Source organism: Cavia porcellus, unplaced genomic scaffold (assembly GCF_034190915.1).
Source record: "Cavia porcellus strain 051 isolate PalLab524CR breed Dunkin Hartley unplaced genomic scaffold, mCavPor4.1 scaffold_13, whole genome shotgun sequence".
NCBI lineage: Eukaryota > Metazoa > Chordata > Mammalia > Rodentia > Caviidae > Cavia > Cavia porcellus.
In genome coordinates, this window is record NW_026947496.1 from 31,868,106 (window position 1) to 31,891,964 (window position 23,859).

The following is a 23,859-nucleotide window of genomic DNA, read 5'->3' on the forward strand; positions in this document are numbered from 1 at the left end:
CAGTTCCACAACAGTCTGAGTAACCCTGAACTCTTCATGAAGGCAGAGCTGCTTCCTAATAGTGGCTTCACAGCAGCGCCCACTGCACACCTCCTCCACCACCCGTAGCTTTAAACCACATTGCTGACCTTAGGCTCCTTCGCTGTCTCCTGCCCATACATTATAGAGCTGCTAGCACTGTGAAATAAAAAGAAAGGCCTATGTCATCTGATTTTCTACAGCCATCTTTCATGCAGGCATAATATGATACAAAGCAGCATCTGGAATTGTGCTTGGTTTGAAACCCAGCTCTGCCATACAGATGTCCTCAATGGGCCTAACCTTTGGCACATCTTAGTCACACAGTGCAGTGACTGTGTGGCTGTTGGAGCTACAGCTGCTGGGGCTGCCCAGCATCATGGGAGAGGATCCTTCTGTGTACTGCTAGCCTGGGGAAAGAAAGCTAGTCCGAAATACAGCACTACCCTAAAGAAAAAAATACTGAAAAAAGAATCATTGTAAGATAGGGCCATCCATACCAGCCTTACATGGTCTCCTATGATGTACATACCCTTGCAAAGCCTCAGTTTCTTAACCATCAAACCACCATGCCCAGAAAACAAGACCTAAGTCAGACACAAAACAATGCATAAAGAAAAAACTCCAGACAAGTTTGGCTTTGTGATTAAAATTTACCACCTTGAAAATAAGTGAATATGGGGCTGGGGATTTAGCTCAGCGGCATAAGCGCCTGCCTTGCAAGCAGGCAGTCGTGAGTTCGATCCCCGGTACCGATAAAAACGAAAAAGACAAAAAAAAAAAAAGAAAAGAAAAGAAGTGAATATATAAACAAAATGACAGTGCACACTTTGGTAGCACATACACTAAAATACAAAAGACAAACTAAGAAAAATCAATAACCGTAACACATTAGTTTCCTAACTATAGAGCCAAGTGTGGTGGCACACACCTGTAATCTCAGCACCCAGGAGGCTGAGGCAGGGGCGTCACCACAGGTTCGGGGCCAACCTGGACTACAAAAAGAGTTAATGGCCAGCCAGAACTAAACAGTGAGACCATGTCTCAAAAACCCAAAAAATTTCTTAAGTATACAACAAATTCCCAAGTCATAATAAAAATAATAAAATGGCAATAGATATAAAGTTTTTAATAGAAATATAAATACAAAGTTGCTTGACCACATTCAAAAAATATTACAAATGAGACACTGTCACAGAAAAGAATTAGTAAAAATAGGGCTACCTTTATTGTGAATATTTTTGATTCATAGAAACAAGTAACAGTAGTATTTCCTTATACTGTTGGGGAGAATATAAAATGGCACAACTCTTCTGATCTTTAATTTGACCTGAATTTTAAAAGTACAGTTTGGCAGGACAATGTGTAGCCATGTATCTTTCATGTATATTCACTTGACATACGTATGTACACACACTTACCTGTATGCATGGAGCTGCTTCAGGAATTTTTTGTAATCACAAAAACCTAGTCAACAAAATAGTTGTAAAATGAGAAATTATAACTTATCCATCAACTGTGAAGATAATCCTCACAGAAAAAGCACAGGTGAGGTATAGTATTGATGTGAGATGTAGTCATGAAAATCCTAAATTGCTGAGTAATAAGATCTTGAACTGCATGTATGGTATAGCCCAGTTTCTAGGGGGAAATGCACATGAAACTCTTAGTGAGCCTTTCCTCTGGGAGGGACTGTCGGCAGGTTTGGCGCAGGTGGGGACTTTGGCTCTTCACACCTCTGGACAGACTGAGGCCCTCTCAGGCAACATGCGCTGTACCCCTTTCCTGTGTGCTCTGCTGGCCCCTCCAGCAGGTTTCTTCATGTGACACCTGCATCACCCGCAGTCTTTGCTCCTGCACTCTCTTCTCTCTCTTTGTAGGTCTGTTTTGTCCATTCTTCAAGGACCACTACTTCAGACCAGTACTTTAACGAGAATGTCATAAACTCCTCAAATTATCCTACTCTTCCTCAGTGTTCTTGCTATACATAGCTGAGTAGTTATAGTTTTTATTTGACTTTTCCCAATATTCAAGCACTTTAAGAGAAAACAAGCTTAGTTTTATTTTGTCCTCCCTGCCCTCATTGTGAAGCACAATGCTCAATACCTGTATATGTTACTGCTTCCTTTCCTCTGTATATACACGTTACTTTAAAAAATGCAGATTCTTGTCATTTAGCTCCTTGGGTTTTTTGTTTTTTTCTTCGTGTTTTTGAGGGAAGGTTTAATTGCAGTTCAAGCTGACCTCAAACTCATGGCGATCCTCTGCCTCAGCCTCCTCAGTACTGGGTTTACAAGTGTGCACCACCACCTAACTCCTTGGTATTGAGGCCTTCATCCTGAATTGTTTCCTTTATTTAGGGATATACAAATGGCATAAAATTTATTTTTTTTAGGGTAAACACATTATGTACATGTAGAATTTCTCACTCAAGGGAATCCTAAGCAAACAAATCTGATTTATTCACAATTCTGACAGTAACCAGAATGCTGAAATTAGCCATCAGCTTTCTATTCTTCCCACATAAATACAATAAAAAACAGTAACAAAAACATGAGAATATTAAATCCTGATTAACGAAGATTCATGTATCACTTTTATCCAGTGTAAGAACATTTTCAAGCTTTATTTTATAAAACATTTCAGAGTTCCTTTAACAGGATATCAAAAGTGAAATGTACATACTGATTTTATACTGCATATTAAGTCCCAAATTCCCAATCACAGATAAAAAGATCAAGTTGTGAGATATAAGACTGAAAATTAAACCACAGGTAGTATTTTAAACAAAAAATAATCAAGTTTTTAGCACGTAAGTGAAATGAGGCTTTAATCAAAAAAGACTTTTTAATTCCACAGTGTCTTTTTTCCAAGCAGTAATTAATCCAATCAAGCCTGTGATCCAAGCTCAAGTGATAGGTATGCTTGAAGCAAACAAGAAAACAATCAATGCTAAGTGGTATTCAGCATGTACTACATTTCTGGATTCAATTTAAGAACTTGTTGTGGAGCCTAATGAGACAAGGTTCTAGAGAGAAGAGCTCTGATCCCACATGCAGGAATCCAGAGTTAACTTTTTATGTCCAGCACAGAGGTACATTATAAAACTGGCAGATTTAATCAGCTTCCTACACTGCTCGATTCACCAAAGCATACTTCCTTCCGTTACGATTCTTATTAAGGAATACACAAATGCTAACAGTGGAAAATTCTGTACTTCCAGTTTTAAAAAGCAGGCAGTTTTACAAAAAACCATTTATATATCCGAGAATAAAACATGTTTAAGGTTTTGCAACTTCATGCCTTAAGAGCAACTTTCAGAACTATCATTTTACAGACCCTGTGCCATATTTACAAAGTTCATATTTTCTACAATATATTAGGAACTGTAAATGGCACAAAATAATAACAAAATTTTATAAAATTCAAGTATCCAGTGATTCTTTAAAAAGCATAACTGTTTTTGTTCAGCTAAGCTATCCAGTTATGACATACAGAAAATCCTAGATATGTGAAAAAAAAGTCAAATTCCTAATACCTTTCAACATTTTATATATATTTTTTGTGGTACTGGGAATTAAATGAAGAGCTTTGGTACTGAGCTACATCCCCAGCCCTTTTATTTTCTGAGACAAGATCTCACTAAGTCACTACTTTTGCCCAGGCTGGGCCTTCACTTGCAGTCTTCCTGCCTCAGCCTCCCAGAGAACTGAGATTATTAGCATATCCGTAAGACCCTGTCTCAAGATTTTAAGAAATAGGGATGTAGTTAAGTACATGCCAGTATGGTTCAATCCCAGTTACGGGGTAGGGAGGGAAAGACAGGTAAAAGAAGAGTGTCAGTCTGGCATCTGAGTAATTAAAGAGCTTTATAACCCAGAGTCACTGTTCAGAATCCATTTCAGGCTTCATGTAATTTTCAGTCTTAATACTATGACCTTTAGAAATAAATATAAAGGACCTTTAGAAATCATGGACATTATAAATGGCACTTAAGGAAAAGAATCACAAGATGCTATGAAAAAAAATCTCAGCAAAAACAATTCTTTCAAATAATGAAGCATGTTAATACACAGTGGAAGCATAGTTTAGAAACCCCAGGATGCTCACATTTATTTCTGTTTTACTAAGCAATATGAATTAAGCATTATAATCTGAAGTCCTTTTTAACACAAAGCAATAAAAGTTAAAAATAAAACAAGAAAATGGGCCAGGCATGATGGCACTTGCCTATAATCCCAGCACTCAGGAGGCTGAAGAGGATCACTGTGACAAGAAGGCTATATAATGAGTTTAAGGCCACCAAGAATTACATAGTAAGATCCTGTCTCATGAAAGAAATGCAGCATGGAGCAATTAGAGATTCAGAAAAGTATCTTCTTCCCTATGATTTGGGTATACTGGTCTCACCTCTATTCTTATACTTTGTTACAGAAAGAACCCCCAAAAAATCTCTGCTCCAGTAGTCATTCTTGAGAACACCAACATCTGCATTTTTTCCCAACTTCTCAGGCATTCAGACCCTGAAATCCATATAGATTTCCATAGAAATTTTTTTATTTGTCTGCAAACTGAGCTACTGTACAAGCTACACTGAAGGGCTGGAGGGCTGAAAGTCACTGGCCACTGCCAAGGTTCCTCAATGTGTCCCGTTTTTATTACTTTTTAAAAAATTTAATATTACAAGGATGAATGCTCCAGCTGGAAATTTATACATTTCAGAAATATGCTGGGGTGGAAAGGAACACTTTACCATTTCCAATTTCCAAGTAGATGCTTCCAAGTCAAACAGTATCAAGCTGCTAATGAGCAACTGAAAATAATCAGTCATTCAAATTATGGAAATGTTTGTTGAGGAGACTTTTCTGTTTTTGTTTACTCCTTAGCACTGGGGATAGAACTCAGGGGTGCTCTATTACTGAACCATATGTCCAGCCGTTTTCTTTTGAAATAAGGTCTCACAAAATTGCCTGACTAGTCTTAGCCTTTCCAGTAACTGGGATTACATGTTGGTCCTAGCTCCTGGTTTTCATGAAAGCTTCCTCTTGTATTCTGTAAGGATGGGAATATGTGACATCCACACACAGTTTCAAGAAATAATTCTTTAAAATAAAACTTATCCTCAAACACATTTTCCTAACTCCTTTCTTTTTCCCAAATTATTCAATTACAGCTTGAGGAGAACAAATATATGAGGCAGGCTCTGAGATGGCACTGTACCCTTTAAGAAAAGCAACATTTTGGTGAACTGGGAAACTTCACAACATAATATGTACATTTATGGACTTTTTTTGCATGAGAAAGTATGGTTTGACTCAAAAATAAACTAATACTACAGTGGGATCATATTTTAATTAAAGAATTAGCATAATTTAACAGGAAAGCTTAGATAGTATGTTTCAATAATTCCTATATCTTCCTTACTTGAACTTAAATTAATGTTTTTTTCTCCTTTTGATTTTGCATTTTTAAAAAGGCAATTTAAAATTTTTAAGCTGTTTCAAACTATCACGGGTATGCTAATGTAACAACATAAATAACATAAGCAATATGTATATACACACAAGCAGACTCAAACCATTAGACCACTGAAGTTGTACTCTCAGGGTTCACGCGCATGAGTCTAGAGGTGTTTCTCAGGTCCTGGAGCTGCTTAGCAGGTTTTCCCACACCTTCCTCAAATCTCTTCTCCACCACAGGGAGGACTGTTTCGTACAGAAAGGATGCATTCTGCCTGATAAAAGCCTTTTTCTCTGGATCCTGCTCACACCGCAGACTGTAATCCACATGCTGAACAGCAACCAGGATGATTTCCACCAGGCTCTCCAGAAGCACCATGTGCAGCTCCGGGAAATACAGCTTCAGTGCCTCTTCCAGAAAGCCCATGGTTTGCTTGGTGAAGGCAACCACCGTGTAGCTCAAGTTCACCCAGCAGTCATCACCTGTGTACTGCTCAAAGTTACTGACCCCACAACTCCTCATCTCTTCCTTGAGCTTGCTCAGGGCCTCAGGAGTCATCAGATTCATCCGCCTCCACATCTCTTCTGAGTTGCGGTGTTTGGTGGCTTCAATGATGATCTCTTTGTAACTGTGCAAGGCCCCCTGGATGTCTTTCACCAGTAGTGCGTGGATGATGAAGGTGAGGTCTAAGCCAATCTCCCCCAGCTGTTGGCAGTGCTCTTTGGCCACCTTCACACACTCTGCGGCTGTTGAGAGGCTCTCCTTGCTGTCAAACACTTGCTTGCTGAAAGCATCCACAAACATGCCCATAGCTGACCTTGCCCAGACCACAAAGGCAGAGTAGCAGCCACTGTCAGTGCCTGCAAAGTCTATCTCGAACTCTCTTGCAGTCTCTAGTAGACTAGTGAAGAAGACATGGCAGAGCTTGTGAATGTAAAGGAGAGTGGCTCCTTCGATTCGGAGCTGCCGTATTGCAGTGTGCACAGCTGCTGCCCTGTTTCTCAGAAACAGCTCACATGCCTTGGTGCACTGGCCCAGTCGGATAAGCTGAGAAACTGCCCTGCGAGTGGCCTTGGGGCCACCTCTCAGTGATCGATCTGGGGAGAGTTCAAACACTAGCACCTCAGTGAGCTGCCTCACCCGCTCATCCACTTTGGCCCTGAGTTCCTTCACAGGTGGCGAGCTGGGCTTGTCTTCTAGGTAGTGGTTCAGTTTATCCAGAAGATCAACAGCGCCCTCAAAGTCCCTCTGGGCAATGCAGACATCCAGGTCTTCTGGCAACTCCTGGATCCACTCTACTGAGAGGTCCACCTTCTCTTCCTCTACCTCAGGAACAGCTGGCTCTTCGTCGTCATCATCCTCAAATGGGTTGCTGGCCTTGGCAGTCACTTGTGAGGACCCTCGCGGGGTTGCTGCCTCCTCCTGTTCCCTCCTTTTCTTCTCACTAAGTGCCCTCTTGGTTTCCTCCAGTACTTCCAGCCACTCTCGTTTGATCTTGGCATTTTCTGCCTGAAAAATTCGGCTTTCGGGGAACATAAGCAACTTAAACATGTCTTTCATGGGTGGGTTGTCCTTGACATTGACCACAGCCAGGCCGTCTAGTTGGTACAAGGCGTTGTAGCGGTACATGCCCCGTCGCTGGGGCAGCCAGGTAGCCACCAGCAGACAGTCATTCATGAGGAATCCGTGCACGCGCTGCAGTTGCGCCATGTGATCTGCCTCATACTCCACCAGGTCCCCGTTGTACACTAGGTACTGCCCAGGCGACTCTAGCAGGTGCCTGCAGCCCTCCACCTTCTCCAGCAGTGTGGTCAAGGTGCGCTGCTTGCCCTCCTCACCTGTGGTGGGGCTGTCACGCGGGGCACCCGCTGGGCCAGGCAGGAAGCCGGCCTGGCCTCGGCGGCGGTCCCGGGGCCCCGAGCTTGCTGCGTCCTCGCCGGAGGCGGCCCCCGCAGCAGCGGCGGGTAGCAGAGCCAACGGGATGCTCTCTAGACTACTTTTCTGCTCTGTCAGCAGATGGCTAAGCTGGTACATTTCGCTCTCCAGGTAGGAGATCTCTCGCGCCGTTTCGATGAACTGCCGGTAGTTCTGGTAGACATTGCGCTTCAAGTTCTGCGCCGTCTCCTCCGCCAGCGCCTGCACACGCTGTCGGTGCTCTTGCAGGTCACGGTCCCCGTCCGACTGCTGCGACAGCTGCTTCACGTACAGACGTGCCTCGAATCCCCCGGATTCCAGCTGTCGCCGCAAGCGGCTTGCCCCGCTGTCCGACATGGTCATCGCCCTCGCAGCGCCGGCCTCCCACAGTCGCTGTCAGTCGCCGCCGTCTGACCCCACCCGAACCCTGCGGAACCCGGAGTTGAGGGAGCGGGGTGTGAGCAAGATGAGGTCGCCAGCGCCAGGAACGGGCGTCGGGCACTGCGCCTGCGCCAACGCTACACGTCGCCCGCTGCGCCTGCACTGGAGACAAGCGTCGCACATGCGCCTGCGCTGTGGTTGAACGCGGTTATGACGCCTGCGCAGAAACACTAACGGCCTAAGGCGCGTGTGCACCACTGCGGAAGTAGGGGCGAACTGGGACCTGCGCATAGGCGGGGCGTGACCAGAGAGGGAGGGGTAAAAGGCGGTAACCGACTTTCTGAGAGCTTACTTGGTCCTTGTCTGCGAACGGAGTTGCAGTGCCTTTTGCTGCCAGGCTTCCGCATCTTGGCAGCAGTGTTCCGGACGAGCCCGCGCTCGTTGTGAAGACGGGCCCACGTTCTCGTGAAACCAGTGTCTTCAAGGGTACGAGGGTAACTGCACAAAGTGATGGAGGAGGATCTGATGGTCGCGCTGCGACTGCAGGAGGAGTGGGACGCGCGGGCCGCCATGCGTGCAGCGCAGGAGACCCTGTCGCTGGTGGACGCGTCCTGGGAGCTGGTGGACCCCACCCCAGACCTACAGGCCCTATTCGTCCAATTCAACGACAGCTTTTTCTGGGGCCAGCTGGAAGCGGTGGAGGTGAAGTGGAGCGCGCGCATGACGTTGTGAGTGTGCCTTCACGCCGCCGCGAACGGCCAGAAAGCCTGCCGTTGGTGCCCCGCCTCTTTTTCTCTGGGGCTTGGGGAGGGAGGAACCCCCAGGGCCTTGAGAAGCTGACCCCGCCGGAACACCGCAGCGAGGAGTGCGCTGAACCCAGCGTCCCTCAGAATGAGTGGACCTATTCCCTAGGATCCAGCCCCAAGAGTGCCAAGATCCAGTGTCCCTCAGGACGTGTAGACTGACTCTTAAGACATGGCCCGGAGGGTGCCAGGACCCAGGATTCCTCAGGGCGTGTGAACCTGATTCCTGGGACCCTGTCCCAAGAGGTCCAGGTCCCAGGGGCCACAGCTTTTCATACGAGTGTGCTACCACAGCTCTGATGTTTGCTGTCACTTGCTGACTGGCAGGGGAGGACAGTGAGTCCCTGAGGTGACTTTCTTTTATAGGCTTTGCAGTTGTTAGGGTAGGGGAAGCCACAGTAGTGGGAATAGTCCCCTAACTGGGTGCAGTGCAAGTTCTGCTCCCAAGAGGATGAATTCTTTCTTGCTTTCTTTCTTTTTTTTTTTTTTTGTCTTTTTGAGACAGGGTCTCACTACGCAGTTCAGGCTGATCTTGGGCTCACTTTCTGGCGCAGGCTGGTCTCGAATTTGCAAGGATCCGCCTGCCTCAGGCTTCCTGAGTGCTGGGATTACAGGAGTGCACCACCACGCTTGGATGAATTCTTAAGAAAGCTGTTTGAGCTGATTTTGGTAGTGCACTCCTGTAATCCCAGTACAATGGGAGATTTAGGCAGGAGGATCACAGTCGGGCAATTTAGAGACTTATCTAGACTCTCTCTCTCAAAAAAAAACAAAAATAAAAATGTGAGGATGTAACTCAGCCATAGGCCCTGGGTTCAATCCCCAATACTGAGAAAAAAGCTATACGCCGGCAGGATCCTCTTAATGTGAATTGCCAAAGAAGGAGTGAGGATTTGCTGGTTTATGTTTCCTTTTCACGTGTATTTGGAAAATATAACATGGTTGAAATTGTTTTCCAGGTGTGCTGGGATTTGCTGCTATGAAGGCAGTGGTGGAATGTGTTCCATCCGTATCAGTGAACCCCTTTTAAAGTTCAGACCAAGGAAAGATCTTGTAGAGGTATTCTTTGTACAAGCCTGATTCCTAGCTCAGTAATTTACAGTCTGTAGTGAACTAACCTATATGTTTTTTAAAAATTACTTTTCCCTTAATGTAAACTTGAATTGTGAAGCAAATAATGCCTTGTATATTTATAGTGCTGGGTAGTTAAGACTGTCAGGTATATTATCTCATTTGGTCTTTACATCAGCCATATTTATGTTCAGTGTGGGTTATCTTCATTTTTTGCCAATGAGGAAATTACAATTTAGAATGGTTAAGTAATTTGCTTAAGTTACATATTTAGAGAAAAACTTATTATCTGAGTGTTTCCATTGACACAGACAAATTTGAATTATCCACTATTTGACCACCACATGGCTGTCCTCCCAGGACACCTACCTGAGTGGTAGCACAGTTGGCCTGGAATTACACTTCATTGTAGAACTGTGGTCACTCTTGATAGCACAGGAGTCAGAAAGAAAGAATTGGTCTGCTTCAGATCGGGTTTAGTAGATACCTGAAAGTCCCTTAAATGCAACCGTATGACTTATCCTGCCTCATTTCTGTCACTGAAAAATCTGCACAGGACAGCATAGGGGTGGTAGAGATTGTCTGCATGGGATGGGAAATATCTTAAAACATGCTGGGAAGTATGAGTAGTAGAACCTTAAAGGATAATAATAATAAGTAATGGATTTCACAGCAGTGACTTAGTTAATACTGTTCAACTGTACACATAAAAGGGTGATTAGCCTTTGGTTAAAATCAGCTGTTGTATCTGTTCTGATCAGTTGAATGTCTTGATATGTACTGTGTCTGAAAGCAGTATGTTAGGGGCTGGAGATTTAGCTCAGCGGCATAAGTGCCTGCCTTGCAAGCAGGCAGTCGTGAGTTCGATCCCTGGTACCGATAAAAACGAAAAAGACAAAAAAAAAAAAAAAAGAAAAGAAAGAAAGAAAGCAGTATGTTAAATGGAATTTTGAAGCAGAAAGGTGGAATAAGAGCTTGCTCTGTCCACTCCATGTGTTCACTTGGTATTACAATACCTTCAAGAATAATGCACCCCATCCCATGAGAAAAAGAAGTGAGTATGATGGTAATTTTATGTTGCATGGTTTATACTACAATTTAAAAAGAGTAAAAATACTTAAAAATGTAAAATGGTACAATAGAAACATTTGATTAGTGAGAAAAAAAGGAATAAAAAACAAAGCCGACGTGACCTAAAGAAAAAGGCATAACCATTAATTGTATCAAATATGAGTGGCTATTTTGTTAGAGACACATTTGATATACTAGATTAAAAGAGCCGGGGGCTGAGGATTTAGTTCAGCGGCATAAGCACTTGCCTTGCAAGCAAGCAGTTGTGAGTTCGATCCCTGGTACCGATAAAAACGAAAAAGACCAAAAAAAAAAAAAAAAGAGCTGTACTTCACAACAAAGACATGTTAGATTTGAAGAGATAGAAAAATGCATATCATCCAAATACAGCAGAAAGCTATTGCATTTTTATTTGTATCAGACCAAATAACTTCAAGGAAAGAAATTTTACTAGATAAAAAAGTAGAATTTTTTAATAATATTAACCTATTGAATATAATAATATATTGAGAGGCCAGGGTTACAGCTCAGTGGTGCAGCATCTGCCAAAGGATGAATATATACTGATTAAGCATGTGAACAATTTTTTTTTGAAAAAGGGTCTCATTATGTAGTGTAGGCCTCAAACTTGTGGCCATGCCCCTGCTTCAGTTCTGTGTTCTGGGATTACAGGCGTGTGCACCATCACACCCAGTCTTTTTTGTTTTTTAAAGTAGTGATTGAGAGAATGGAAGTGTGTGGTAGTGGTTTCAAGTGAGGGTTTCCTCTTGGCAGGAAGTTGCAGTATCAAATTAGGCAAGAACAGGAGGGAACTGTGGTCCATAAAGTATTAACTGAATCATAAAAAAGATTTATGAAAGGAAAAGACTTTTTCTCTGGTTTAGGAAGTCAAGCTTTATAAATTTAGATTTTATGATGACTCCACCACCATTTCTACCACTCATTCTTTGTGGAGCACCTTTTCTGTGCCAGACTTTGGACCAGCTGTGCTGTAACCTTTGCCGTAGCCCTGAAAAGTAGGACATCCTACTTCAGGAGTGATGAGCAAGTTGTAACCTGTCCCAGGTTTTATGCTTAATTAGTAGCCCTTGCTTTTTAGGTTCCCTAACTTCCTGCTACTCAGCTTAGTCATGTTGCCCAGTAACTATTGCTCCTTCCAGCTGAATCAAGAGAGTTGAGGCCCAGAGACTCATTGGACTTCTGACAAGTAGAGCTGCATGGGGAGATTACTGTTGACCAGAGGAATAAGAGTAATGCGAATGGGGGCAGGGTCAGAAAACTTGTAGCATGTTTAGGGCCAGAAGTCAGTACTTTTTGGTACCAGTAATTGAACTCAGGACCTTGCACTTGCCTGGTAGGTGCTTATGCCACTGAGCTATGTTCCTGGTCCGGAAGTCATTACTTTTGACGGATACAAGCATAATGGGAAACAGAGATATGCTCTCCAGAGCCTTGAATGTAGCTTCATTGTGGACACTGGTAGATATGAAAATACTGCCTTGTGCTATTTGCAAGATGTTTAAATTGAACCAAAAATTAACCTAAATAGGTTTCTCCTTCTCACAATCCTTTGTGAGAATGGATATTTATTATCATCTTAGATTATTGAGAAATTTTTGAAGTATAGACAAGTTTTCCTTGAATTTTAGTTTTTTGACTAGAGTGACATTTGCTCAGCAAATAATGTTTCTTTTCAAAGGTGCAACTGATAATTTTAAAATGGTTATTTTCTTGGGGACCAGTTTAAAATGTTTGTCATGGTTTTTTTCAGCATAATTTTGTAAGGCTAAATTTTTTTTTTTTTGGTACCCAGGATCGAACTCATGATCTCGCACTTGCCAGGCAGGCGCTTATGAGGCTGAGCTAAATTCCCGGCTATAAAGCTAAATTTATTAATTCCAGTCTGCCAGTCTTGTTCCTCTGATGGAAATCCCTTTATTTTTTAAATTTTTTGGCTACTGCTGAGGATTGAACCCAGGACCTCAGCCAAGCTAGGCAAGTGCTTGTCCACTGAGCTACATCTTTAGCTCCAGAAATTCTTTTTTAAAACATTATTGTTGACAGTAGCAGTATTAGGAGCCTGGTATGATGGTGCATGTCTGTAATGCTAGCTACTAGAGAGGCTGAGGTAGAATTACAAATGTGAAGGCATCCAGGCAACTTAATGAGACTCTATTTCAATTAAAAAGGTCAGGGATGAGCTGGGTGTAGTGGCGCAGGCCATAATTCCAGTACTCAGGAGGCTGAGGCAGGGGGAACACTTGAGTTTGAGACACAGTCTGGGCTACATAAACAAGTTCAAGGGCAGCCAGTATTGCAAAGCGAGACCCTGTTTACAAAATAATAATGATAATAAATTTTTAAAAAGAGGGTCAGGGGCATAGCTCAATAATACAGTGCTTTGCTTAGCATGTGTGTGGACCTGGGTTCAGTCCTCAGTACTGCCTGCACGTGCACACACATATCATTGAGAATTAAAGAAAATACATACTTTTGAAGATCTTTATGGTTTGTTCATTTGTGTTGGAGATGGAATCCAGAGCTTTGGGAATGCTAGCCAAGCACTCTGCCACTGAGCCACACCTTCAGCCCAGTTTTCATTTCTTAAAAAGACACTATTCATACATTTTTAGAACAAGAAACTGTAGCAACTTTGAGCACTTGTTAGTTTCTCACATAAACTTTGATATACTTGTTGTGGACTGATTGTTTTTATTACACTATGTGGACTGATGGTTTTTATTATATGTGATTCAGAGCTCTAAAACTATAGAAGGAAAATAGGGAAGTTTTTTTTTCTATACTTGTCTTTCTCTGTTCTCTCTGCCTATTAAAAGAATTATTAGTTTCTTATTCTTTGATTTTTCTGCTTTACAAGTATTTACATCTGCTTTTATTGCCATTTCCTATACATTTCTTAAATAGAATGCTATGTGCTTTACAGTATACTCTGTAGCTTGCTCCATATGCTTTCCTAGAGATCTTTTTTTGGGGGATGGTGGGGAATTGAGACAGATCTTAGTATGTAGCCTACGCTTGTCTTGATCTTGCTATGTACGACAGGCTGGCCTTAAACTCATGGTGATCCTTTTGTCTCAACCTCCTGAGTGCTGGGATTGCAGATGTGCACCACCAGGGCCAGCTCCTAGAGATCTTTTTTATTCTTTGTATGGCTATGTTGAATTCTGTTTTGTGGGTATACATATAGCCAGGGTCGTATTGGTAAAGACTCAGGGTGTTTCTAAGTTTTTATCTTTTTCAAACAATGCTGCAGTGAATGCACCTATCAGTACCTAAGTCTTTCATGCTTGTGTAGGGGGTGCAAGCATAAAGTGGTAAATACATCTGTAATTTGTTAAGTGATATGAAGTTCTCTGTATGGGTTGTACCATTTTACATGCAAATATTTCCCCCTAGTTTTACTAGCAATGTCAACAGTCCAGTTTTACCAATCTTGGTGAACATGTCTTTCTCTTTTTTACAAATGACACTGAGCATTTTAATATACTTTTGGGTCATTTATTGTTGGAGACTGGCCTGCGCCACTGGTCCTCAAGTCCCTTTCCCAGGCACCACCTGTGGCGAACCAGCCCACTGCTGTGAGCCTTCCCTACCCAGGTACTGCTTGCAGGGACCTAGTCCTGCTAATGCTAGTCTGTTCCCCTGACCAGAGTGTGAATGAGGATGAATGACAGAGTCAGTTTAACATAGAGGCTGCCAGTTTAACATAGAGGCTCCTCTCTAGGGTAGAGGAGCCACGTGCCCCTTTTATTCACTCAGACTTGGGTACAAGCAGTACCCGTAACACAAGGTTCATCTGTCTTCCAATGTCCTTTTTGTTCAGGGAAACAATTTAAATTCAGCTATATGAACTTTCTCTTGTGCTCACAGAGGAAACCAATTCAGCTCTATGTTCCTCTGGTCTCTCACAGTTTACACTTCTTTTTCTTCGAACTCCAGGACATTTTAAACTGTTTTTATTTTTGTGCTACAAAGGATTGAATCTACTGAGCTGTATCTCAGAGGTTTTTTGTTGTTGTTGTTTATTTTTTTGTTTGTTTTTGAAACAGGATTTTGGTAAATCACAGACTTCCCCAAGCTAAATTTGAATTTGTGATCTTCCTACTTTTGCCTCCCAGAGTGCTGGGGTGATAGGTGTGACCCACCATGTCTGGCTTATCTTTTTGTAAGAGACAGGGTCTTTCTATGTTTTCTAGGCTGTTTATGAACTCCTGGGCCCAAGTCATCTTCCTATCTCAGCCTCCCAATTAGCTGACAGTACAGGTATATGCCATGGCACCGACCTATTCCCTACTTTAAAACTGTTTATTATTTTCCTGTTAACATTTGGAGCTTTTTATAGTACATTCAGAATTAATTGCCTGTGATATGTGTTGCCCACATACTGGCCTGAGTTTGTCTTTTTTACTTAGTGTTTTTTTCTATCAGAATTATAAACTTTTTTATGTAGTTGGATTTATTGATCTTTTTGGGGTACTGGGAATGGAATTCAGGACCTCACAATCACCAGGCATGTACTGCACCACTGAGCTAAATCCCTGGCCCTGGTAGTTTCTTCTGGATTTTGCTTTGTACTCAATAACGTTTTCTAAGAACGAGAAGTTGTTTAGGATCTTCAGAGCTTCATATATTTGCAAGGTTTTGTGAATATATACTTATAGACTAGGTAGAGCAATAAAATGCAGTCTTATTTTCAGAAGTGCTATAACAAAATTGTTTTGTGTTTCAGACCCTCTTACATGAAATGATACATGCCTATTTATTTATCACTAACAATGACAAAGACCGGGAAGGACATGGTCCAGAATTTTGTAAACATATGCATCGCATCAACCGCCTGACTGGAGCTAATATTACGGTATATAAAGTCGTAGACGTTTATGGTATTTACTAGTTATTTATTCAGTAACTTCTGAAATTTAATTAAAAATAGTGAACTTGCTGGGCACAGTGGCTCATACCTGTAATCCTATTTCAGAGGCTAGTGCAAGAAGATTGCAAGTTTAAGCCCATCCTGGGCAATGCAAAACCCTGTCTCAAACAAAGGACTAGGATTGTAGCTCAGTGTGAAGGTCCCAAAATTGCATCCCCAGTTATAAATAAGTAAATAAAATAAATAAAATAAAACTGGTTGGGGGTGTAGCTCAGTGGTAGAACTCTAGCTTTGATCCCAGTACTAGGGGTGTGGGGGAGGAATGTAAAAACACCTTAGAGAATTTTCAGCAGTGAGCAAGAAGTCTGAGGAAGGTAATTTGCTTTTCAGGCTCACACATTAGAACAGTAGATTCAGCAGTATCTCTGAGGCCTCCAACCTCTAGGTTAACATTTTAGGCATAGTTGATTCAGGCCTACAGTACTGGGCTCTCATGACACCTTCTCCACTTGGTTTTCTTACTGTAATCTCCTTGAATCTTTTCTGTATCTGCTACCATTTCCTGTATCATTGATTCCAGAAGTCTTTGATTCCTATCTCTGCCTGGTCATGAGAGGTCACAAAGCACAGCACTGAGGCCACAAAGCTGAGGTGACAAGTTGCTTGGGTTCGTATGCTACCTTGTTCTGCTGATGATTATTCTGGATCTACCCAGTGCATCTCTGCCTTACCTTACTCACCTGCACCTGGAGGTAATAACAGTATCTACCTGCATGATCCTTGAGATAGGATTAAAGGAGAAACATGTGAAACATTTTTGTACAGCTTGACCAGTAATAAAATTTCACTGAAGCACACCCTCGTACAATTCCCACTGCTCAGTTGGGAGAGGATATAGTCTTTTGATTTGGGCATCTGTGTTTTGTTTTGTCGTTTTTCTTTTGGATACAGGGTTTCACTCTGCAGTTCAGGCTGGCCTTGAACTCACTATGTAGCCCAGACTGGCCTTGAACTTGCAGCAATTCTCCTGCCTCAGCCTCCCAAGTGCTGAGATTCCAGGCATGAGCCACCACGCCCAGCTTGCCTGTGTGTTTTTATTGGGGTGTGTGTGGACTGAGCAGCCCTTGCTAGTGTAGCTTACTTCCAGTTATATCAAGCTACCTAGAATATTTACATTGTAGTCACACGTCATTAAAAGCCTTATGACCAAGTTGTGAGAGTTGTAGAAGTTGGAAACAAAACAGGTTCCATTCCCTGTCCTTTTTTGCTAATGAATTGCCACGTGAAGAGTTTCAATACAATAGACAGGGCAGCATTACAGCATTTGCCTCTGTTCCAAAACTTAATGTCATCCACTCTTTGGTATCTCTCATATGATGTGCATTAAATAATGTTTGCAAGGAATAGAAGTTTTTGTTTATGATGGAGAGACAGCATAAAACTGTCTAGTATTATGGAAGAAAGCTTAACATTCTTAAAAGGATAATTTATTAGAAATTTAAAATTTTTTGGTTAGAAAAACTACATACGTAGGTGCTCCTTATTTTTATACCAATAGTAAGATTCCACTGAGAAGATAAGAAGTCCACACAGGCAGGTAGGAGTAGCAGGTTTTGTAATTGATTCTAATGCTGGAGGTTGAACCCTGGCCCCCATCCGTGCTGAACACAGCTCGTCACTGTGCTGCAGCCCAACAGCAATAATTTTCAAGAGACCTCTGCAGCCCTCACTGCTAAAGTGCTTGAGGGTGCTGACTATCTCCGGCCAGAACTTTTCTTTCTTGGTTTTTGCTAAGATTCTAAGTAAGACATCTAGACCTAGAAGGCAAAAGAAATCAAGTCAGATAAAAATTGGAAAGCTTGTTTACAGACAACTGATTCACTTGAGTAGTGGTTTTTAGTCACTCAGCAGGTACATTCGCCATGCCAACCACTGATTGATTACTGGTGACCAGATGAAAACACTAAATTCTGTTAAGAGAAACAGCCATGCACAGGTGCAGTATTACCACATAAAGCTCACTGTGGAGACACAGGCAGAGCTTTGATATTATGGGGAGAGAGCGCAGTAGAGGATTCACTGGTGAAGGCCAGGCATTGACGGGAGGAGTTTGGTCCCTCAGAGCTATTGGTATTGGTCCTGCTGGGAAGTTTTCAGTTTAGCAATAGGAATGGTTCTTTTCATTTTCTTCTTTTATTTGTATTTTCAGTGCTGGGATCAAACCTAGGGCTTCACATACAGGAAGCAGTCACTCGATCACTGAGCTACATCCCAAACTGGGGACTGGTCCTTAGAGTGTTATATTAAACTTTGTGTCTATCTTAGTTCTTGGTCATTTTAATATTTCATTTCTGAAGCATTTAGCATTGATAGTTGTCTTTGTGGCTTTTTCTAAAAAGTTTTATCTCATATTCTAGCATTACACTATTTAGGAAGTATTAAATTAACTACTACTGCCTCCCATTTAAATGGACTTCTGAACTTCTAAATATATTAGCTTTCTTTCCCCAAAATAGAGCTTTCCAGAAATCTCTAGGAAATAGAAAGTTACCCACCCCCAACACACACACACAGACTGCTTATGTGAAGTGTTTCCCTTAAAATTGCTAACTTGCGTACTGAATGCTGAAACTTGCCTTCGTACCCAGGTGTATCACACGTTTCACGATGAAGTGGAAGAGTACCGCCGACACTGGTGGCGCTGCAATGGGCCGTGTCAGTATAAACAGCCGTATTACGGCTATGTCAAACGCGCCACCAACCGGGTACCCTCTGCACATGACTACTGGTGGGCTGAGCACCAGAAAACCTGTGGAGGCACTTTCATAAAAATCAAGGAACCAGAGAATTACTCAAGAAAAGGAAAAGGAAAGACAAAACCGCAAAAGCAGCCCCTATCAACAGTGGAGAATAAAGGTACACACACTCATCTCCCTTCTCCATGCCCATAGCCAATGTAAACAGTCCTGCTCTTTAGAGAACTGGTGTCAAGGTAAGCCTGAGAGCTGTGTTTAGTGTAGAAATACTCAAGCGTAGCTTTAACAGGAAATTCTGTCATCCATGAAGTGGTGCTGGGGAAATACACTTTGCTTTATGTACAAGTAGATGTAGAAAGTTTCCCTCACAATATTTATGTGGAATTCTTTTCACTGTCTTGACTTCATTGAGTAGTTAGGAAATAGCGAAGAGATTGTCAGCATAATAACAGCAGTTCACATAATGCCTAGAATGTAAGTCCTAAGTGCACCCCTTCCAATCAGTTGGATTCTGTCCATGTGTTCACTGGGAGGAGAATGGGAAGAGGTGTGGCACACATTTTATAGTGTTTCATCTTTAGGGTCTTCGCCCTCCTGTGGAGCTCAGAGTCACGTCTTATGAGGCCGTAACAGGTCGATGAAGTTGATGTTCCCTCCCTTGGGAAGTATGGATTGGTAGGGTAGGACCCAGGAGCACAAGCTGTTTCCCAAATCCAGAACAGCCCCTGCGGGCAGCTGGAAAACTTCTGTCCTGTGAAGAGGAGGAAAGACAGCAGAGCAGCAGGTTTTTCCCTTCTGGAGTTAAACATAGAGCGAAAGAAGCCCTTTTAGGGGTCATTGTCCTTTGGCATGATAGATTTTTTTTTTTTTTTTAATCTGAGAGAACTCTATTTTCTTTCAAATAAATTCTTTCTTCGAGATCTTACTTCCCAAGATGACTTCCCATTGATAGGTAATTATTACATGGGTCTAAAACAGAAATATTTTTGAGATGACTGTACATTACTTTGTGTTTGTTACTGCATTAATGTTGAGTCTAGGAAAGTCTTATTTGCTTTTTTGCAGATAACCCCAGCAGAGGTGACGCTCAGCCGATAATCCCTTTCAGTGGGAAAGGGTACGTTCTGGGAGAAGTGAGGAGTCCATCTTCATCTGGAAAGTCGATTGGTTCACATGCCATCAGTGAATCCCAAGGCTTTTTAAGTCAGGACCATTCAGATGCTGTAAGACCTGATTGTAGCACAGAGGCAAAATTCAAACAGAGTAGTTCAAGTAAAAAATCTCATCTATTCCCTCCTGTGCACCAAAGTGTCCTAAGCAGTTACTTTCCCAGAGTCTCAGTTGCCAACCAAAAGGCTTTCAGAAGTGTGAGTGAATCCCTGTCGAAAAATGGGACGGTTGGTGACAGCACCAAACACTCAGTCTCTCCTGGTTCTCAAAGGAGGGTTCCCTCTTCTAAGACATCACTGAGAAACCCCTCCAAAGTGATGGCGTCAGCATCCATAACTGCCTCCCAGTGTGGGAGTGGGTCCAAAGACAAGTTCCCAGGCAAACGACCCCGGTTAGAAGACAAGAGCACGTTTGACACCTTTTTGATGAAGGAGCAAGTACCAAGTGATGGCAGAGAGCCAGACAGTACTTCACACTCTGCAGCTGCAGCCGAGAGTTCCAGCAGCTCGTGCAGTCAGAGCCAGTGGGTCAGCTGTCCGGTGTGTCAGAGTGAAGTGGCAGAGTCACAGATTAACGAGCACCTGGACCAGTGCCTAGAAGGTAGTACTGTCGGTGGCAAAAGCTGAGGAGTCTGAAAAACAAACAAATCTCACCAGCTGCCTGTATTTTCTCACAAGGAAATCAAACAAATGGCCAACTGGTAGAGAAGTTCTGGTTGACTCTAAGTCCGAGGGTCCGGATGTAGTTCACACAGTGAGCACAAGATTTTATTTATACATACGGGAGATTATAGTTGACAGTGTTTACATCTCCAGCTGGGCATGGTGGCACTCCGGAGGTCCTAGTTACCAAGGAGGCTGCGGTGGGAGGATTGCTTAAGCTCATGATTTTGGGGTCAGCCTGAGCAACATAAACCCCATTAAAAAAAATTTCTTTTTAACATCTCAGGGTGCTATATTCCCTCTTGGCTTACTTTCACTGTAGGCCAGGATTCTGCATGGATAATTTTAGGTACTTTTATTCTTTCTTGCTCTTGAAAGTCTTTAAAACCATTAATCTTTTTATTTGTGTAATTTTTATCAGGAATCTTGTCAGGTATTTGATTAAGTTGAATATGTCTTTATTAAAACACATTCCCTGGACTGATGTTTATCTTCACGGTAACACTTAGCAAAAGCAATTTGCAGTACAAAATGGAGCAGTTCTTTTAAGAGTATGCAAAGTTTTTGTTTTTCTGATTTTTTCCCCCACATTTATTTAAGGAATAAATTGTCAATTTTTAAAAGAATTTTCTTTGTTCCAACTTTGAGATGGCAGCAAATTTTAGGGTAAAATACATAAGGAATGTACATTAGTAAAATAAGTGCATTTCTTTTGTTGTATTTCTAATGACAGGCAGCCGTTACAATTCTGTAGGCCACATTTTGTGTTTAATTTTCTACTCAGTACTATATTTAGCAAAGTGAGTGGTTAAAGCTCAGTGCTGGCAACTAACTGGTATGTGTAATGTAAAGTTGCCTATTTCATAGGAGTTAAAATATCTGCCAGTTTTAGACTTTCAGCCAACCATTATAATAAAAGGAATACCATTTGTGCACTTAAAAATTTACTCTTTTTACAAATGCAGATGTTCCAGTAAAGGCACAAAGGTATTTGTAGCCACTTACTTCCTTCCCCATAGCTGTACTATTCACCAGGGCATTAGTTGTTCAATTTTCCCTTTGTTGTTTTTGTTGAAATATAATTTATATGTAGTAAGGTGTACAGCTCTTTTTTTTAAGTATAGGTCAGAGTAAAATTGCGTAACATTTACCTTTCTTTTGCTCTGGGAGATTTCCGGTGTTGCCTTTTTGGGCCAGTGCCCACCATACTCACCATCCCCAAGGATGCCACTATTTTCATCTGTTACCAAAACTTGATGAAGTATCTTTGTTGATGTATGTAGTAGTTCACTTTCATTGCTCTGTAGTTATTTGTGTGCGTAGAGAATGTTTCTATCCGTTGTAATATTAGTGAACATTTAAATTGTTCTCAATTGGGGCTACTAGGAATAATGCTGTTAGGAACGTCCCTCCGCCCTTCTGTTGGGTGTACTCAGGGGTTGTTTGCTGACTCACAGAGTGTATCTTATCCTTAGTAAACACTGCTAGTTTACACTCAATGATAGCAGTGTGTGAGCATTTCCAGTACCTCAGCATTTTTAACAGTTTTAGCCTGTCAGGTTGGATATTAAGTTTTGATACTTCTTGAAGCATAGTTAAAAAAAGTACACTATTTATAAATGGCTATTAAAATACATGTATTTTTGAATATATACTGTTAATGTTCATCAGTTTAATGAGTGCAATAAAGCGTATTTTTAGTAAAACCACCTGTGAAGTATATCATCTGTAGGGAGAGTGACAGCCAGCCTCGCTGGAGAGGCAAGCTGATGAACCTCAGAGTGGGTTGGTGAGCACTGTGACAGGGTTTCTATGTGATGCTGAGGACAGACAATGACATCAGGGGATGGACCTGGAGGAGACCCTGCCTCAAATCATTGGGGAGTGCAGTTAGGTGGCAAAGGGTGGGGAGGACCTACCAAAGCACACACAGGCAAGGGACTAGAAGCTGTAAGGAAGTGTGGATAAGACGCAAGGCATGATGGGCAGAGGGAGAAAGGCTGCAGCAGGACCGACCTGGCCTGCCGGGGTTTGAGGGAGTCCTGATGGAGAGCACCTGGTGACTCAGGTCCCGCTGGGCAAGGCTCACATGGCAGCCACCCTGCCGCCAAGTTCCAGGGCAGACGGTGGGGGAAGCATAAAGGTGCAGTTGGGATGAGAGGGACTCCTGGTAGCTGGCAGGAAAAGGGAAATGATGTGTGGAAAATTTTTACCCTAAGAATGGTTACTCCTCCAAAATCTGAATCACACTGTAGTTCTGTTTTTCTTGCATTTTTCCCCTTTAGAGCAAACTTACTGACTTTAATGGCAGAGCTGGTGATTCTAGCCCCTCCTTTTGAGATGACAGGGAGACTGTTTCTATGGAAACCCAGTGTTTTAAGTCAGGGTTTTACACTCCCTAGCAAAACTTCAAAAAACCTTGTTTTGCTTTTGTAGACTATAAGTACATATCCTAACTAGAAATTCCAAGTTAGATGGCAAAATAGGACAAAACCCTCATAACCTCCTGTTGTATCACAGCAGAAACTATTTGTTCCAAAGCCTAAGGGATTTTTAAATAAAATGTTTCAATGTGAAAGTTGATGGAAGACCATGTACAGTGTTGGTTTCTATTACTGTGTATGGATCCTGGTGCTTACCAAGAGCCAGTGGTTTGATCTTTTTCTTACTCTCAACATTTTTGTCCTTGAGACTTGTCGCCTTCATGGTAGGTTGTCACCGATCACCCACACATCCATCAGATGAAGTGAAATTCTTAACATTGACAGCTGAAATTAGGACAGGATGCAATGTGGATGTTAGCTCTGATTTATTTTTTCTAATTTATCACTAGCATTAGGAGTTATATGGTCACACTTCATCATGTACCTTTTGGGACGCAAAGTAAGAAACATGAGGACCTTCAGTGGCCAGAATGCAGTTTAAGGGCCGCTATGCCTACCCCACTTGCCTCATACTTACTGCCACCAGGTGGCGCACCTGGTGGGGGAAATCTGAAAAACTGAAGGGGAAGCAAGCTTAAAAGAGACTAGACTGGACCAGCATCTCAGCCCTGTGCGAGGCAGCAGAGGTCAAGAAGGTCTAGGCACTGTCACCTCCTCCCCCCGCCCCCCCCCCGGCTTGCACATGCCACCCTTCACTCCATTACCAGCATCACAGCCTGTGTAGGGAAAACTCACCCCACAATGTGGCTGAACAAGTGTGACTCAATATGAGTGTGCTCATCTGTTCCTTAAATCACACTGCCCTCTCTGCCCGGCTGTAACACTCTCCTTGCTCTGGCCAGTCCTGGTAATCTGAAGGACATAAGTGTCCCTTGCCCTTCTTCAGAGGCCTGAGAGAGCAACAGTGGCCTTCTGGATTCCTGGTGAGAATGAATGAAATGCAAGTGTTTCTTAAGTTCCAGTTCCCTACCCAACTGCAAAAACAAAACACTGACAGTTCTGTGTACCTCTTGGAAGAGTGGAGGTGTATTTCAAGCTAGGAGACCCTAAAAGCAAAATCTTGTTTGGGTTACAAGTATTCCTTCAAACTATATGGAAATCTGGATTTACATGAAAAAAAGTTTTTTTCAAATGAGATTCCAGGAGTTTTTTTATGTGTAAAATAGCTCCATAAATTCACGTGCATACATACAAACATCTCAGTGGTTTCATTTA

The 23,859-nt window shown here is 42.4% G+C and overlaps 2 protein-coding genes and 1 pseudogene across 3 annotated transcripts; 2 read left to right on the plus strand and 1 right to left on the minus strand.

The window, feature by feature from the left end:
- Nucleotides 1-1,223: 1,223 nt before the first annotated feature.
- On the minus strand, nucleotides 1,224-7,898 carry Exoc8 (exocyst complex component 8). The gene has a single exon (XM_003473503.5). It carries the CDS (start codon nucleotides 7,753-7,755, stop codon nucleotides 5,599-5,601), a length of 2,157 nt encoding a protein of 718 aa, XP_003473551.1. The 5' UTR covers nucleotides 7,756-7,898; the 3' UTR covers nucleotides 1,224-5,598.
- Nucleotides 7,899-8,076: 178 nt separating this feature from the next.
- Nucleotides 8,077-21,118, plus strand: Sprtn (SprT-like N-terminal domain). 2 transcript variants are annotated; one of them, XM_003473493.5, is made up of 5 exons: nucleotides 8,077-8,501; nucleotides 9,536-9,635; nucleotides 15,469-15,597; nucleotides 18,261-18,528; nucleotides 19,434-21,118. In XM_003473493.5, the coding sequence occupies exons 1-5, from the start codon at nucleotides 8,284-8,286 to the stop codon at nucleotides 20,162-20,164; spliced, it is 1,446 nt and encodes a 481-aa protein (XP_003473541.1). In that variant the 5' UTR covers nucleotides 8,077-8,283; the 3' UTR covers nucleotides 20,165-21,118. The 2 variants fall into 2 exon arrangements, with proteins under 2 accessions (XP_003473541.1, XP_063116112.1); XM_063260042.1 differs by lacking the exon at nucleotides 8,077-8,501 and adding an exon at nucleotides 8,582-8,925.
- On the plus strand, nucleotides 10,366-10,685 carry LOC111757896 (U2 spliceosomal RNA; annotated as a pseudogene).
- Nucleotides 21,119-23,859: the final 2,741 nt, after the last annotated feature.

Excerpts from the sequence above, each read along its gene's own strand:
- Exoc8 (XM_003473503.5), bottom strand. The coding sequence starts at position 7,755 with ATGACCATGTCGGACAGCGGGGCAAGCCGCTTGCGGCGACAGCTGGAA.
- Sprtn (XM_003473493.5), top strand. The coding sequence starts at position 8,284 with ATGGAGGAGGATCTGATGGTCGCGCTGCGACTGCAGGAGGAGTGGGAC. Across the intron at positions 15,598-18,260 it reads TGACTGGAGCTAATATTACG|GTGTATCACACGTTTCACGA; the intron begins GTATATAAAGTC and ends CTTCGTACCCAG. Across the intron at positions 18,529-19,433 it reads ATCAACAGTGGAGAATAAAG|ATAACCCCAGCAGAGGTGAC; the intron begins GTACACACACTC and ends GCTTTTTTGCAG.